The sequence below is a fragment of the Amblyomma maculatum genome, chromosome 2 (genome assembly GCF_055883805.1).
Source record: "Amblyomma maculatum isolate TAMU_Amacu chromosome 2, ASM5588380v1, whole genome shotgun sequence".
Lineage (NCBI taxonomy): Eukaryota > Metazoa > Arthropoda > Arachnida > Ixodida > Ixodidae > Amblyomma > Amblyomma maculatum.
Genome location: NC_139345.1, coordinates 16,242,263 through 16,260,423, shown reverse-complemented (window position 1 = coordinate 16,260,423; position 18,161 = coordinate 16,242,263). Strand labels below are relative to the sequence as shown.

The window sequence follows — 18,161 nt, the reverse complement described above, 5'->3', positions numbered from 1 at the left end:
TCGTGAGCATTATAAGCGACTCAGCCTTGCACTGAACTGAATTCTATAGACCGGTCTAATTTTAATCTTGCAAGTGGCGGGCCTTGGTGCTGGGAATATCAGTGCGCCAAGAGAGTAAACGGCCTGACCCGCAAAATATTCTTGCAGCGCACGACTTTCGAGAACCTCCAAATGTAAAACGTTTAGGAAGCTTTTCAGGCCCATGTTATGATTCCACCGTTTTATCCAAGTATTCGCACCTGGCGTGTGGGTCATCGTTTTACCAACTAAAATACTCTAACCTCTGGCCTTGTTTCACGCCATTTCAATCTAGCAGCCACCATCGAGGTTCGCACCGACGCAAAAGACGTGTACGTCAGCGCGGTGCTCGCCCAGCACATAATCGCGTACGCAGGCCGAACTTTAAAGAAAACCGGAGACAGCGACGCAGTGACAGAAGTAGAATGCCTCACTGCCACCTGCACTGTCAACAAGATTCGAATGTATATCTACACGGCCGCCGATTCAACTTTTCAGCCGACTCGCTAGTGGAGCATAACGTCTCAATTAATGTGACTTTTTTGTGTGTCATGTAATAGCGGTAGCCACCACTCTAATTTCACGAGTATAATGTCACTTGGAACTTCGAGCAGCGCCGAACACCGCATCGCAAGTGGGACTGTCGCCATTAATGGCGGCTTTTTCGAAAGTACGCGTCTTTTGAAGCCAGGTAGTCAAAATGGCTTGAGCTACGCCATCGACAGAAATCGCGTTTTCGAAATTTTAAACATTGATATGGTCATTGCTAACGGGCGGTTACCAATCTATAATTGCAACTAGATGCTTAACTGCTTACAATCAACAGATGTTGACTTTAATCCCATTGTCTGCCAACAAGTACATGTGTTATGAGCCAGAAGAGCTCTCTTTATGCTTCAAAAAGCCATTTCTCTATTTCAAGCGCGCGCGCGCGTGTGTGTGTGTGTGTGTGTGTGTGTGTGTGTGTGTGTGTGTGTGTGTGTGTGTGTGTGTGTGTGCGTGTGCGTGTGCGTGTGTGTGTGTGTGTGTGTGGAAGGTCGTATACCCAGGTCCTGGTGGAAACGTCGGAAATGAAGTCGTTCATTTTCCTCACGATGGTAAAGACGTCCTACGATCAGGAAGCATCAGGTACAAAGGCGTTTTATCGCCAAATTTAACGGATTTTACGCGGTTTAGCTGGAAAAAGTTGTTAGCGGTTTTTAGGTCTTGTTCGATTCCTTTCTGGCGGTTTTTGGTGGTAGTACGATTTTTTTGTTAGAGAGATTTAAGTTATTTTATATGTAATTCATGTATGCAAGAGAACATAACTGTGAGCGTATGATTTCACTGAGATGTCATGGTGGCGGATATTGAAAAACGCCATATAAACTTATATTGGTTTATGCTGCATATTTTAATGCAATGTACGAGTCTGCTGCTGCCGGACATGTGGCCCAGCTGACTATAGGGCCCATCAAGTACGCATAGAAATCCAGGAAAGAGTAGCCGCAAGTCCCTAAGTTCTAAAACTAGATACTGGAAGTTCCGAATCCAAATAAACGCTGTATATAGCTTAAAATTAATCTGTGCCCCCTAGGAAAAAACTCCCTGTCATTAAATTGCAATGAAAGAGGCCTTATCTTGTCAGCTGCAACAGTCGTGGGACCACATCTTGATTCTGAGATGAAGTGAAGAAGTACAGCGATGCTGTCGACAAAAATCTCTTCTTCGAGCTGGCCGAGTTCGCTGCCCGGGCTGGTGCTGCTCTGGTATAATGCAAAGGTGAAACGCATGTTCAGTCAACTAATCATCATCAAATGTTAGCAGGGAACCTGATGTGAACAAGGGGGATGAAGTACGTTTTAATTCATCGAGCCGGACTTCCAAGATCGAGGAAATTCTGCTCAAAATACGAACTGCTCACACAATGTATCTAAACGATCGGCACGATATGAAGTGTACGTTGGCAGCAGTGCTAGCGGGGTATTCCTGAAAACGAAAATATTCGTAGTCTGAAAATTCTGGGCAAAAGAAAAATGTGCTTGGTAATATATTTTAATAGTAATTAATTATTTGCAGAAACACAAAGAAAATAAAATGCGTAAAACCGCCTTTTTATGTAGATATTGAATTTATCGGTTTTTAGCGGTTTTTAGAGATTTTTGTTGCGGGTTTTCTATTTCTGACTCACCCCGCCGGTTGTTAACAAAAAACAGCGCGAACAGGAGGACATATGACAAGATACAGCGCTTGTCCTGTAGCTTCCTTTTATCTTGTCTTATCTCTTCCTGTTCGAGCGGTTTTTACTAACAATTGATGTTTACCAACTCGCCCAACAAAGTATTCTGGTCACCCCGCCGGGGTGGCGCAGTGGTTACGGCGCTTGAATAATGTTCCTAAGGATGCGGGATTGAATCCCGGCCTTTGCGGCCGCTTTTCGATGGAGGCGGAAAGCAAGGCGCTTGTGTGCTGTGCGATGTCGGCGCACGTGAAAGAACCCCAGGTGGCCGACATTTCCAGAGTCCTGTACTACGGCTGCTCTCATAGCCTGAGTGGCTTTGGAACGTTAAACCCACAAATTAAACCTATTTTTGACTTGGCAGCACTGATTTCAGGAGATCAGGCCATTCATGAATAAACATACAAAATTTTTATTTATAAATTAAGTGCCTAGTCAGGACTTTCTTCTTCTTTGAGCTTCAGTATTTCCTGCTTGTATATGAAGAAGTAGCTGGGCGTGCGCATTTTCTGCAAAGGAAAAAACGGAAAACAGTAGTTTGATTACTGGAAAGGTGAACTTTACTTCCAAATTAGCGAACCTTCATTCTCCAATAAATACGAGGCAGAGCTCAAAATCTTATCGGCAGCCAAGAGAGACGAACTCGTCCGCTTAGGCTGAAGGAGTTAGACACCATGCGTAAGTGAACAAGGTGAAAAGGGCTGGTAGTACGACTGATGTTTTTGCAAGCTTCGCCGCCTATTCCATTTAGCCACTGCCTTTACCCTGCACATTAGGTAGTGCATCTTCTAAGCAGTGCGAATATTCTGAGGTATCCACACTTCGTTCTTCAAAGATCGCTGCCTTGAAATGCGAGCTGTGATCAGTTAATGTAATACTTAAAACGATGCAATAAGTTATCTGAGCACTACAACAATCTCACATTTAAAATGAGACAACATTCGGCGTATGAGGTCCAACATTGGAGGTAATTTGTGTGTACCAATACCGATTTTATAGCTATTTTTATATATTTGCAACAGCATGTTGGTAAAGCTGCCTTTTTTTTTTGTCTGATTTTGGCACCACATATATACGACGCACCCTTCAGAGACCGTAGCCGCCAAAACTAATCAAGCCCCAAAACAGCAGCCTGTATGTATTCTTGGACGTTACTGGCTACGGGATTATTACATAATAGAAACTGACTAATGAGAGGCAGAGTATGTGGGCGTCATCTGAAAACACTCACAACGTCTCTGGCGGTGCGTGAAGCGCCTCCCTGAACCAGTATCTGGCCGAGGGTGGTCACGTGTGGCATCGCCATGGCATAGTGAAGGGGCGTCCTCCCCATCTGCAAAAACGATTTGTAGCTTTATTCGAGACTCTAGTTTTATACTACAGGTCGAGTGACGCTCGGATGTTTTCAAAGTGCGCGAATAGAGAAGTTTGTTTCGGGACTTTGTTTCTGCTTCGTAGAGCCCTCTGTTGAGCGGTATGCGCATGTGCAATTTCGTTTTCACTCAGCGGCTGAGCGAACTGATATACGTTTTAAATTGAAAAATGTAATATTTTCATGAAATGTTTTATGAAAACTTTCCCAAGTTAGGCTATCTACAAGTTTTGTACCAGAAAATGTTACCCTAAACAACAAAACTTCTTGACAAAACGAATCATGCTTACAGAACTGAACTTTTTCCTAAAAAACCTGCATGTAAAGGAGACGATCATTTCAGGAACATGCGAATACGCACGTTGTCGGAGACGTGGAGGGCGTCTGGGCAGGCTGCCACGAGGTGTCGCACCAAGTCTGGGTTCTCCACAAGCACGGCTACATGCAGTGCGCAGCGTCCTCTCGTGCCCTTGGCCGTCACCAGGCTGACATCTCGCCGCACCAGCTGCTGTACACCCTCCAGGTATCCGTTGCGCACGAAGGCGTGCAACTCCTCGCGAGCTTTCTGCGATAGCCCAGTCATTTTACCAAATTTTCTTAGGCATGCACCTTGCCGCAACTCTACACTTACACAGGAAACAAATTGGAAAATCTGACATGTTTTCATTCGACGGCAAACACCACCATATTTCTCGAGAAGGGGTGGAAGGCCGACGGCAGCAGTGGCCAATATAACTTCAGAGCGAAACTCTTCAGTGAAAAAGGGTATCCTATTTTTGTTCGCTTCGATCGTTGCGCTCTTAGAAACAAGAAGACGCACATCAATGTGTATAAATTCGGTATTTACCTAAATATTCGCGAGATGTGTGTTCACCGCGAAGCTTGAAATTACGTAGACGGTAAGCGTATACGGAGATGTGGGCATGTTGAAAAGAAATTATTTCGGCGAAGCCACTATATCCTAAACGTCTGAGATGTGCCTGAATCCGAAGGGACGGGCATGCTTCATCCAATAGTGCCAATCAGGCCAGTCACGAGGTAGCGCTGCAATAAGTTAGTTCGTAAGCACTCGCATCGTGTAAGTTTTTGCTGCTCACTTTGTATTTCACATTCTCCTCCATTATTTGTAATAAAGTTGTTCTATTTTAATTTTTGAGTAATAATCTGAAATTTTGTTTTCCTCAAGTCGAAGAGAACGAGAGTTAGGCAATGTCGGCTTATACAATTTTGTCAATGAAAAACAAAACCCGTAAAAGAGCAAGTTTAACTTTCACACAGAGCTGTTGACTCATGTCCCTTTAACCTTTACGATTGCACGAGATTTTAGCGAATTCACGCGGTGCCTAACGGAAACCACAAAAGAAAAAGAAAATGTATTTATGGGTCACTTATTCATGGGACACACGATGTACGTACGACACCTTGTACAATGTAACTTCTTGTCTTAGCTGCCTATGTGCCATAAAACAGAGCAAAACACAACATTAACAAAGCGCTTGTGCTTGGCGCATGATAGCTATAGTTGCTTATGCGCCATAACCTCAAAACTCCATACCAACAACGCAACGCAACGCAACGCAACGCAACGCAACGCAACGTAGCACAACACAACACAACACAACCACAACACAACCACAACACAACCACAACACAACACAACACAACACAGCACAACACAACAGTTTAGTTTTTTTATCACTACATTAGCGACACGTTGTCTACAGAAGGCTCTCGTATTTAGCCTATTTTCGACGCTGTCACCAAAGCTATTCAAGCTGGTATTCGAGCTGACTGAATGTACTCTAAAAGTGTCGTTATGTCAAAATATGGCGTGGCTGTAACTTGAATGCATCGCAAGATTATCATACAAGTCTGTTCAGAAAGGTTTACATTGTAAGTCCTACAAGCTGGCTCTGCCGCAGTATTAGTCGCTTTGCAGTGGTGCACGCTTTACAGAGAAATAACCAGAGGGACAAAGAATGGTTATGGGCTATTCATTTCGCCATTTATCGTTGCCAGGGAATTCGACCTTCTTACCACCACTAATTCGTAAATAAAAATTGATTGTTGACTTTTTAGTTCATTGAGAAGAAATACCCCCCTCGCTCTCTCACCTGTAGTTTTTTGTCCCACGGAAAATACATGATATAAACGTCTCTTGAATCTTGCCGCGATGCAGGTTTCTGTTTCTGTTTCTACCTTTTAGAGCGAAAAGGTGTAATTACCTTAGTCCATGCGTTGCCGGTTAGGCACTGCGCGGGTAGAAAATAACGCTCACCCGTCATCATCTTTGTGACACGTGGTTGACATAAAGATAGGCTCCAAAGAACTCTCGGTGTTGCAGAGGCAGACGAGCGAAATAGGCTGGCACGGGGTTTCTTAGCAAGTTATTCAGCGCTACATAAATGAAGAGGGCAGAGAAAAAAATACACATGACGGGCGTTGCTATGATTGTAATTATTCCTGTGTACTCATCAATTGTGTAGCGCTGAATAAATTGTCACCAACTAGCCTTATAATGTGTTTTGTTACGCTAGCGCGGGGGTCGAGTGAGGTGGATAGGAGGATCGCTATACCTTGACCGACACCCGTGGAGTCTCTACACGGAGGGGGATGCATGCGTTAAATGCTATATAGTCGCGTGTTCGACATGTTGTTACATAACTGTCGAAGTGGCTTGCAGCTGACAGAGCGCCAGTGTTACACTTATTTACCGCGTTGTAGTGGTCAGTTCGCCGGTGTTCAACATTCGGTTTGTCATGAATAATGTAGAGGAGAGTGAAAGTGCGAAGGTAAAGTGGCGGCGGCGTTTAAGCACGGAGTCCATGAAGTGTGCTGGGAACGCGAGCGAGCCGAAGACCGCCAAAGAAAGCTGAATATGCAGATGAGTTCGTGTGACGCCCAACCAGAGAGACGTCTTCGAAACGCCAAAACAGGACTCCGACTCAGGAAATTTCGGCCGCTACTAGGAACAAGATTTCAATGACTAATGCACTAAGCATAGCTCTACCAATGTTTGTTTCTCGCTGCAGTAGAAGCTATGAGTGAACGAAATGGGCACACTTGCGGTGGTGTCAGATAACGTCGCCTGAGTAGCTTGTATTGATAATTTGATATTCTGTGATAATGAGTCAGTTAAAATGAGTAATTTGAATCACAGAGAAAATGCGGAAAATAGTGATTATGTATACTGAACTAGTGACAGTAAAAATGTAAAAAAAAAAAAAAAAAAACTGCGCTCCGAATTAAAGCAATATTTGCTGCTGAGAAAAGAAAAGAAAACCCAAATCTGGCGCTTAAGCTTGTCCCGGATGTAAAACCGAAGTAATTAGAGCGTCGAAAAACAAAATTCATGGCCGCAGCTACTCTTATGCGCCTATAATACCAGCATAATATTTGATGCTTGAAAAGGCACCACTAACTGTGGTAGAAGGTACGTTCTGACCCAGTAAGGTGGTTCTAAAACTGTCCGCTCTGTCGCCTATTGTGCGCCGAACTGAGAAATTGCCTCATTTTGGTTGTAACGCTGCCGTGCATAGCTTAACAATTTCTTTCTACGCTCTCTGAAGATTTTATTTCTATCTATTGATAAATATATTTGACAGTTACCTTTTTTGAAACGAGCGTTAATTATGTCAGTGCTGTTTATGTTATATTTGTCTTCAAGCTATTAAACTGTTCACAGTGTTGCTAAAATGTTTAGAGGGTTTAGGGGAGTAAAAAAAAAAAAAGAAAACGCTTGAAATATAGAGTACTCCTTATGCTTGCATTTTGTTTGATTCCGCTAGCCCTAGAGCTCCTGCACGCAAGGTTCGGACGACCAGTGACTCCTGCGGTCACAAATAAAGTGGCCTTGGGAATTTTGAACAGCGCATTACACTGGGCACTCACAGAGTGTGCGGAACTCAACTGTCACGACTTTTAGCAGAGGGGTGTATTTTATTTTTATTTTTATTTTTTTTATTTATCACATACTGCGGACCAAACATGGTCCAAGCAGGAGAGGCACGGTATAAAAGAAAGTACAAAAAAACTGACCCTTGACAGCATTGGTATTGACAGAACACGCACAAAAAAAAAAAAAAACGAACAATGAATACTTATACAAAACTAAATGGGGTGAAATCATGCACCAAAAGACTACCCTAGTTGAAAGAAACGCTGCACAAAGTCAACAACACATCGAATTACAGACAGTGTCAATTAATGATGCAGTCACTCGTCGGAAACAAGTAGTGGTGAATCATGCGGCAGTGCATTCCAATCAGAGATCGTGTGAGGAAAAAAGGAGAATTTATACACATCTGTGCGAGCAAAAATAGGTTCTATGTAGTGCTTGTGCTTATGACGAGACTTCCTTGACGAGTGTTTAGTTATGTATTCTTGTGGATCAATGCCTAGTTTCGAGAAATATAAGCGATTAAGGAATTTAATTCGCAAATTTTTTCTGCGTTCATTCAAGCACTCCAGGTTTGCGTCATTTAACATAGCAGATGGAGAGTCTCGGCGTTTATAGCGGTTATAAATAAAACGAACGGCCAACCTTTGAAGTTTTTCTAGTTTTTCTATCTCTACCTTTGTGTGAGGGTCCCACACAATGCTCGCGTACTCCAAAGAGGGTCTCACCATGGCTTTGTACGCCTTGTTTCTCAGTGCAGCTGTTGATCTGCCTAATTTATGTTTTAATAAACCTAGTTTTTTACGAGCTGAAGAGCACACGTTATCAATGTGCGCTGTCCATTTAAGCCTGGATGTAATTGTAACCCCTAAATACTTATATTCCTCAACTTGTTTAATTATCTTGTCATCCATGCTGTAAAGAAATTCCAGCTTGTTTCTTTTATTGGTAAGGCACATGTGAACAGTTTTGTCAAAATTAATTATCATGTCCCATTTGTCACACCATTCTGCTAGCAATTTTAGATTATCATTTAGCTCAAGTTGATCAGAAAGAGAATTTATGGTTTTAAAAATGACACAATCATCAGCGAACAGCTTAATTGATGCCGTTGGATTCAGTGAATCGACGAGGTCATTTATGCAAATATTAAATAAGACCGGTCCTAGTACAGATCCCTGTGGCACACCCGAGTAAACGTCCAAATGTTCAGAGCACGCTCCGTCTACCTCTACATACTGCTTTCGGCTTGTCGAGTAAGATATTACCCAGTTGATTATTTCAGGAGGTATACACAGTGCTTTCATCTTTATGATTAATTTATTATGTGACACCCTGTCAAAAGCCTTTGAAAAGTCCAGAAATATTATATCTACCTGACCGTTTTTATCTATAACTTTAGCAAATTCATTAATGTTTACAATTAACTGCGTGTTAGTAGAAAAGCCCCTTCGGAAGCCATGTTGCGCTTTATTTAGAATACTGTGCTTATCCAAGAAAGTATTTAGATGTTTCACCAGAATATGCTCTAGCACCTTGCAAGAAATACACGTAAGTGAAATAGGTCGATAATTACTGATTTCTAGAAGGCTACCTTTCTTAAAAACTGGGATTACACGAGCCAGAAGCCAATCGGTCGGTACTTTACCAGATTCTAAGGATTTATTAAAAATTATGACGAGAAATCTGCCCATAAGCTGCGCGTATCTTTTAAGTAATATGGCGGGAATTTTGTCCGGACCTGTTGATTTTTTCGCGTCTAGTCGTAGTAGCAGTTCAATTACACCCTCCAAGGATATGAACAAAGTGCGTGATTCACTAGGTGCGGGAACACCTTCGCAACACTTGCTTGACTTTGAAAATACACTTTGAAAATGATAGTTGAATATTTGTGCTATCTCCCTGCTGTCTGTAACCATATTACCACCTACTGCTACATGCTCAATCCGCCGATGAGCCTTGTTCCCAAGGAACTGCCAGAATTTTCGGGGGCTTTCTGAAGCGAACCTGCCAAGAGTTTTAGTGAAATAGCGTTCTCGAGATTCTCGCATGTTATATTCTAGGGTTGTTTTTAGCTCTGAAACTACATCATCATTAATTCGCTTCAATTTTCTACGGCGTTTTAGTCTGCGCTTTAACTGAAGCAGCTCTCTGGTTACCCAAGGGCTCCTTCGACCAACCTTTTTCAATCTCTCAGGAACAAATTTGTCTATACAATAGTGACAGCACGATTTAAACTTAGTCCATAATGCTTCAATGTCATCGTCATGAAACGAAAAAAGGGAATTCTCTAAATAATGCGTAATTTGGAGATCATCAGCAGCTGAGTAATTCTTGACAAAAACAGGTTTCGGCTTGCAAGATCCCGAACCCCGTGGAAAACCGCAGGTAAAGTAAATGAGGCTATGGTCAGAAATACCATCGTGAACCTGTGTTGTACGATCCTGAATGCTGTTAGAACAAAGTAAAAGATCTAAAATTGAGGAAGCAGCATCTGTCACTCGTGTTGGGACAAGAACTGTTTGGGTGAGGTTATATGCAAGTAGCATGTCAAGCAACACTTCAGAACTGTGGGCGTCAACTGATCCACATTTCATTTCCACCCAATTAATAGCCGGAAGGTTAAAGTCTCCAGCCACTATAATATTTTTATCACGGTATTTTTCTAAATGGTCGTAGAGCTTTAGTAAGAATTCTGGTGGGGATCCCGGTGGCCTGTAAACACCCGCAATAATGACTGCGCTGCCCCTAAATTCAACTTTGCAAAATACGCTTTCGTGAGCATTGTCAACTTCTGGTAACGCAAAGGATGAAAGCCCATGTTTCACAAGGACTGCAGTACCGCCACCTTTTGTTTCGCGATCTTTTCGATAGCAGATATATGAAGGTGGAAATACGCAGTTATCCGGGATATCATCGTGAAGCCAAGTTTCTGTGATGATGGCCACGTGGGGGTCATATGAGAGCAAAATACATTCAAGCTTTTCTGACTTATTGCGCACACTTTGCGCATTCAAACAAACAATTCGAAGAAGCTTCTGCGCAGGCTTCTCTTTAGCCTGAGAACGTCAATCATCTGATTTCGTACTTTTGCGAAACAAAACTTTGCTGTTCTTATCACTGTCCCATACATATACATCATCGTTTAGAAACAACTTGTCGTGAACAAGTTTCATTTTGTCATTCGGACCGCTATCAGCTAATCCGGACTGCCACAGTTTCTTTCTTATCTGTAAAGTTTCTTGAGAAAAATCGTCAGAAATTGATATGCCGGAACCCTTTAGTTTTGAACAGTTCTTAAACAGGGTTATCTTTTCATTGTGGTTGTATAGGCGAACAATCACAGGTCGTGTATGATCCTTTCGTGGCTTGCCAATTCTATGAATGCGTTCCACTGAACTTACACTGACGCTAAGCTTTTCTTCGAAAACCTGGCGGACAACTTTGATTTCTAGATCCTGCCTATTTTCGTTCGAGCTTTCCTTAATACCAAAAACCAAAAGGTTATTCCGCCGAGCACGGTCCTCAAAATCAACAAGTTTTTTATTCTGAGCCAACAATGCTTCTTCAAGATGGTGTATCGTTTCTTCGAGTTTTTTTATTTTAGATTCATTCGCTTTGGTTAACTCTAAGACCTCGTCTAATTTGGTAAGCTTTTTATCTAGTTCGGAAAGGGTAGCATCACGTACTCTACCAGCATCTTTTATCTCTTGAAGTTCGTCAAGGATGGCATTTAGTTTTTCTGTGACGTTGGGGCCGGGATTTCCACATCGCCACAAAGCAGGAGTAACAAAACACACCAACACTCAATAGCAATCTGAGCACATCGCCGAGGGCACGGCAGCATGACGAGCGCACGAGAATTTGTCCGAATAGAAGAAAACAGATTGTAAAATCTAACCTGCACAGCGATCCAGACATGGTGAAACATGATGCTCGGAAGAGTGCCGCCGTGCCCTCTGAGGCGATGCGAAGAATCCGGGCCTTTTATGGCGTATGATTATGGTTCGCTCATGTCTTCTGGAGCTCACGTTAGAGCAGGTTGAGATAACAAGGTTAAATAAACGCATGGTTTTTCACTGTGCTCCTGGTTATGATATGGCTAATGTTATGGCACAACTAATACATATCAGTTTTCTGCTCGATAAGTAAAGGTGCAGTGAACGACGATGAACTCACGAAGAACGCGTCCATGTCGTGCACCAGCGCCTGCATGTCCGTCAGCTGGCACTGGGCGAGCACGGCGGTCAGGTGTCGGCCGTGGCGATCGGTGGCGTGCAGCAGCGGCTCGTAGCCGCGGTGCGCGAGCGCGCGCAGCAGGCCTGCGCGACGCTCCAGGAAGGCGTCGAGCACGAACGCGTCGAGCGCGAGCACGTTGTCCCTCTGCTGGGCCTCGCGCGCCACGTCCCGCGCAGTGCGGTAGCGGGCGTCCCTCTCGGCCAGCAGCGCCTGGCCCTGGCGCACTAGCGCGTAGAAGCAGCCATCGCTGTGCGCGTGCGACGCGGCGAAGTGCAGCACCGTCTGGCCCTCTTCGTCCTACGAGAAGTGCGAGCGATTAAGCTCTGCAACGCTCATTTGGACGCGTCCAGACTGGCTTCTGTAGAAAAAGGCCTGGCTGGCCCGAGACTTAGCACTTAATTTCATTTCCTCCCTTATAAGTACTTGTTTTTATTATTTTTTTTTACTCGTACTGTTTACTTGTGATTGACAACTCAGAAAGCCCAGCAACATCACCAGCGTAACCATCTTTGCGGAAGGAGTACTGCAGACCTAAAACATAGTGCATAAGGGTAGGTAGATCAATATTGTCTCAATGTTATGAATAAAAGTAAAGGAGGTGGGTGACTATGAAGTCAAGGATGGTCTACTGGGTTATGTCATTTCGAGCGTCAGCTGCGGCTTTATTTATCAGGAACTTGCGAACGCTAACAGATCGCTTAAAAGAGTATGTACAAGGCCGGTTGGCAAAAAAAAAAAAAAAAAAAAAAAAGAAACCGCCATCTTCCGCCGCTAAGACGCTTGCTGGCGTTGTATTTTTGTGCGGCGTACACTGAATGAAGTACCTGGCTTGTGCCATAGGGTATGAATTGACCGCAAATACTGAAAACAACTAATCAAATTTGCTAATACAGTGGTTTCGTAGAGGGAATCGAGTAGCAGTACTTTATTTAGGCGACGTTACAGGCTTTGGGCATTGGTAAAATGTCTGCATCCCGAAAATAAATGCCACCGTCACTGCTTTCGTCATGCTGTGTTTACCTATAGGATGTTTTTTTTTTTCGCCGTCACTCCATAGCGAGGATTCCTGTCCGGTAAGCCTAAATCCCCCCCCCCCCCCCCCTTTCAGGATATTGACTTTTTTTTCAATATTTTGTTGTAAAGGATAGGTACATACAAATTTTTATCAACCAAATTCGCGATTATGACAGTGCTCCCTCGACAACTGCAACTGTGTGATAAATAATCTTTGTAGAATGAAAGTGGCCTTCATAAACCAAGGAAAACATTTTATTCCCGTTGAGGACTTGACTTTCCCTTTCCTTTATTGGTAAGGAGAAAAGCGCTGCCTGTGCCAAATATTACGCAGTTATTTTAACTTGTCCCACCTTAGTCTCTCAACAACAATCAAGTTCTAAGCAGGAACAAGCTATTATGCATTGTGCACATTTTTGTAGTTAGAAAACATTTTTTGCTTTTCTTGATATATTGCTGACTTATCTCCGGGAGTTTTTTTTAAACGTCTGCCCCCTCTCTCTCCCTCCAAAAATACAAATATGGCAGTGAGTGCAAACTGAGAAACTGAGGCGAATTTACTGAGATTCAGAACGAGGTCTAATGTACCAGGGAAATTAGAACAGCATCAACACTAGGAACTGTTTCGCACGTATGACATCTCCACCCGCAACAACAGTTCTAATACTTGTGCCAATAAATGTTCATTCATTCATTACATACTCTTCCCTTTTTTTTTTTTTAATCATGACGAAAGCCCCCTCAAAATAGAAAAGTAAGAAACTTCCGATAGCTCGGGCCGGAAACCCCGCTCATGGAAGTCCCGTTTCTGTCTGTGATTTGGAGACCTCGTGCTCTACGTGACCGTCATGTATCAAACACGTTTTAATAAAATAGCCTGACCCATGTTCTGACTTCTAAAAGTGTCTTTGATTCTAGACTCCTCGGTGTTCTGTTAGCTCCATGTATAGGTGACTTGCTAGCCGAGGTTGCTAACTGCGTATAATACATTGTTTTCTTATCAAAGCCTTCAAGAATATAGCACTCGTGTTTCCAAGCAGTATTCGCACTGCATGCACATACTAAGTAATTGTTTAGCGCTTGTTTTTATTACGTGTCGCAACCAGCCGTTTCTTTTTCATGTTTGTTGTAGTTGGTGAGAAAGGAGCAGCGGGCACTATATAAGTATTCCACGATCTCTTTTCGCGCATCATTTGAAATATAATAGTAAAATAAATGGAGGGACACCTACGCTTCACATTTAAGGCTATGACGCGACATCATCAATGACACTCGTTTGTGGCTCCCCTCGCGGATGCTCGCTCGAGTGAATGCGGGTTGGCTAATCGCTTAATCACTGATTCATGAAGTTGGGCCTAATTTTTAGCACGCAGTTGTAAGATACCGTATTATATAAAAAACTGCTCGACGTAGGTGCAATGCCCAGCTTGCCAAATCGCTACGAAGGTGGCTGCGCGGCCTTGGGGCGACATGTCTGACTCATGAAAGCAAACGCCCTAGATGGTTCGATTCTCTTCCCTTCCATTCTCAAAGGAGAAACATGAGCATGCCATTTAGGTCATGTCATGTGATCTCTTGACGTCACACAACACGACGGCCATGTCCGCTGCTATCTGCCACCAGCCACAACAACGCTCGTAATTTTGTGCTCCCATCGAAGGTGCCGAAAACGCTGAATGTTCTAGAGAATGAGGCCTTTAATGCCATCAAGTTAAGTACAGCGTTTTTTTTTTTTTGTAGTTGTAACCATTTTACGGGTAATGCCGCATGTGATGAACTCGCTGGAACCTACGCCAGTCGAAATGGACTGAGAGCATCAAATAGGTCCTCCATTTTTTGTCCATACAGTGCCCTCGCTTCATCAGGAGCGTCAAAGCCTATTCTTGACACAATACATAAAACGATAATTTCGCGAGACAGGACCATAACTGGCGTGTGCCTTGTCCAATGACTTGTAGACTATCATGATGAGCCAGTACAGAGGCGCTAAGCCCAGCCACGAATTGAGCCTAAGAAGTTTGCTATTTGAGCATTTCATATTAGGGGTTAAGGCCTCTGACCAAAGAGGGCATCAGCCCGAGGTCATCGATACAAAACTATCTACACTAGTGTAGCAATTAGCACTTTCGAGCAGCACGTAGTCCCTGGAATGATATGCGGAATTCCTGAAATGGAATGCTTGCACCGTAAGGAACTGAGACTCGAGTGATCGCTAGCCTGAGATTATGATGCATCGTGTGACGTGTGCCTCCAAAGTGCTGCTAATGTTGTCACCTCAGACATGTTTGCACTCTCTAAAGCTATACGCACTGCACTCAGAAGCCGTTGCTTACCTTGAGCCTGGTGTAGTCATCCATGTAGTGCTCGTTCTCTTCGACGGCAGCTTCCTCGGAAAAAGGATTCGTGAATCCTGCTCTCTTCAGGCTGTCGTCACTAGAAACGAAAAATGTTTGTGCCTTTGTGGCGAGGCGGGAAAGGTTGTTTTGCACACTGAGTTTATAGAGAGTGCTTTCACTCCCCGTTTCAGATATGATGCCGCGAATGTTTTTTGCGACCCGTTAAGTGTGTGGCCAATCAATTGAGCTGCCACGTATTCTTTCCATGTATTCGGTAGCGGGATCCAGTTCTCTAGGTACAACGCAAGATGCGTAAATACTTGAAGCTATTGAATTTCGCTCTGGTATAGTCAAACGCGTCCCGTCAGGAGCGAAATATCGTCTCTGCAATTCGGTCAGCTGCGGGTGACAACTCCAGTGCAACTGCTTGCGCGCCCTTTCCTTGTTTTGACGCTCTTTTAGTGTTCACCGCTCCATAGATTAGTCTAAAATGCACGGTGTGCTAAATTGCGTGGTTTGATGCCTTTCCGAAGGACTCCGGCAAGTTCGACCACGTTAGGAAATCTAGAATGTTTGCTGCAACAGGTTAGGTGTATCGTTTTATTGCGCTTTGAATTTCGTTATTGCTCCTAAATGGTCGATGAGGAACAGAAAAGCCTCTTACGACATACTCATCACGGGTACTTGCCGTTTACAATTTCGCCCTGAACAATCAGATAATGTTCTTAACGAAGTGTGCGCGTTGTGCACAATGAAAGGAAGTTCATTGATGTAGAAGATTTTATGTGAAAATTTATAGTCTGTTTAACGGCTGTGACCCCTGGTTAGAAAAGTTTATACGTGTGACGTTTTGTGTGATTACTGTATAGCCGCGCCGTATGCATCTGCGAATTCCCTCGGTAACAGGGCATCACCAGTGCCATCTCTAATTTGTTTCCGAATACGAATATTTCGGTCCGATCTTACAAGCTGATTTAGAGGTTAGTACAGTCAAGTATTTCGGCTACCGTTATTATTCACCGGCGCCAAAATAAGATTATTGGAGAGCTCATGACCCCCCCCCCCCCCCCCTTTTTTTTTTCTAAAATCGACAATAAATGTGATATGTGAGTGAGCCAGCTCCCAAAGCTTCTATTAGAGAAGAAACTGAGGTATATCGATGTCAAAAAAGGTTTTTATCCTTAACTTTTAAATGCTCCGGCTTGCAACGTTGCCTCTTTTTGGTTTCTTGCTTTCTTTTGCTTTCGTTTTTGTTTTTGGTTTCGGTGTGGTTCACTTCTGATGTGACAGCCATTTACAGACAATTTGCAGTGACCTGCACATGTGCACTGTAGGTAGATGTTTTTCTCTGGCCAGTTAGCGCTGCATTTGGAAGCTTTATATAGTACGCTCCTGCTTTCGTGGCTTTATGAAGAGATGCGTTTCACGTACTTCTTCTCATGGCCATTGACATCTATAGAAACCATACTCTGAAAGTCTTGAGTTCGTAATGCACGCATTCACTTCACTCATACTGTCGGCTTATGTTCACATATAACACTCACTGAGGCACCCAATTACATTAGGTGTTAACAACGCGACAGCATAATAAGTTTTAATGCTGTTACATCGAATATTTTTCCTGGTTGAACTTGCGAGCGCCTATACGTCGATATGCACACGTTAAACATTGTTCTTGGCGCATAATGGCCTCTGTTGCTAATACGTCGTAAAAACACAGCGCATCCTTATTTTTGGATCATCTCGCCGGGGACTGAATGCTTCAACGAAGGTGTCTAGAGATGGCGGCACGGGCACAATTACTATGTATCTAAACGTATAGTTACCACTCCCGGTCTTGTGAAGTCACTTCCATCCAGATAGAAATTTTATGGCCGGCACCGCATTTTCCCTGACTGCTATCGCACTGAGAACAGGAGATATAAATCGAGTCTGTGTCGTATCATTCCAGAGGCAGCGCAGCAGACAAATCCGCGGGATGCTGATTTTTAAACGTAAATGCCAGGCTCTGCAGGAATTTAAGACCTCCACTTTAGGTGGTTTGGTACATCAAAGTGCGGCCAAGGAATATCCATACATGCACGTCTTTCACTTTGTTTGCTTTAAGTGTACACATCAAAATCGATACCATACGAATACATACCTTCTGTACATTTAGATCTAGATCTAGATTAAGATGTACAGAGGGTACGTAACCGTAGGCATTGATCGTAGCGAGGTATCGATTCGCAGGTATCGAAGCGAATGTATGTACAGGGTCGTCCACTTTTTGTGCGAACACACGTGCAGATGGTCGCTCTTTTCAAAGCGCCGTTGCGTACGATCCAGCCGCACACGGTTGCGAAGTGGCAGGACATGCGCGCACCAACTTCAGGCCCCTCCGTGTCTGGGACAATTTGCTTCGATGCGCGGTAGCGTCGGACGCAATGGTGCCTTCAGGAGTGCGACCCCCGCGCTAAATGTGGACGAACCTGTACATAAGCCCGTGTCACACTATAAGAATTAACCAAGTTCTGATAAGTTTTTTGCTCACTGTTGCAACTAAAGCAGTGTAACAAATCAAAACAGGTAAACAAACGGAAGAAAACGAGAATTATAGAGCGGAACACCAGAAATAAGTAAGAAATGGTACAGAATAATTCGAATAAATGAAACAAATTCATAACGTGGCCTTAAACAGAACAGAACATAAATGAATTATAGCTATCCGAGATAGCAACACAGAACAATTAACTGTAGCTGTGGAGTTTCTCTTTTTAGGCGCTACCAGAAAAGAGGGGTCACATAATTGAACAAATTAAAACGCATGAACCAATAACAATAACGTAAATAAATCTAATAAAATTTCCTGCTCAGTCCTTTAACCCGTTCGAGATATACCAGATGTAAAACGACCTTGAGCATTGCTGAGATAGAAAGAGTCAACTCCACCAGTCTACAATGATTTCTTTATTGACACAACACCGTAAGGAAAACCGTCGACAGAGCAAGTCGTTTTGACTAATAAGCTATTCTACTCACAACAAAATATACACTGACAACATGCATGTGTGTCACACAGAAGAA

The 18,161-nt window shown here is 43.4% G+C and overlaps 1 protein-coding gene across 1 annotated transcript in view; it reads right to left on the bottom strand.

The window, feature by feature from the left end:
• Positions 1–2,667: 2,667 nt before the first annotated feature.
• The window catches only part of LOC146198034 (uncharacterized), a 60,364-nt gene continuing 44,870 nt past the window's right edge, over positions 2,668–18,161 (bottom strand). Inside the window, exons 25-29 of the mRNA XM_084591838.1 lie at positions 15,093–15,192; positions 11,686–12,042; positions 3,970–4,173; positions 3,468–3,569; positions 2,668–2,745 (exon numbers count right to left, since the gene is read on the bottom strand). Coding sequence (XP_084447964.1) covers positions 2,668–2,745; positions 3,468–3,569; positions 3,970–4,173; positions 11,686–12,042; positions 15,093–15,192 — 841 coding nt within the window. The remainder of the gene's footprint in view (positions 2,746–3,467; positions 3,570–3,969; positions 4,174–11,685; positions 12,043–15,092; positions 15,193–18,161) is intronic.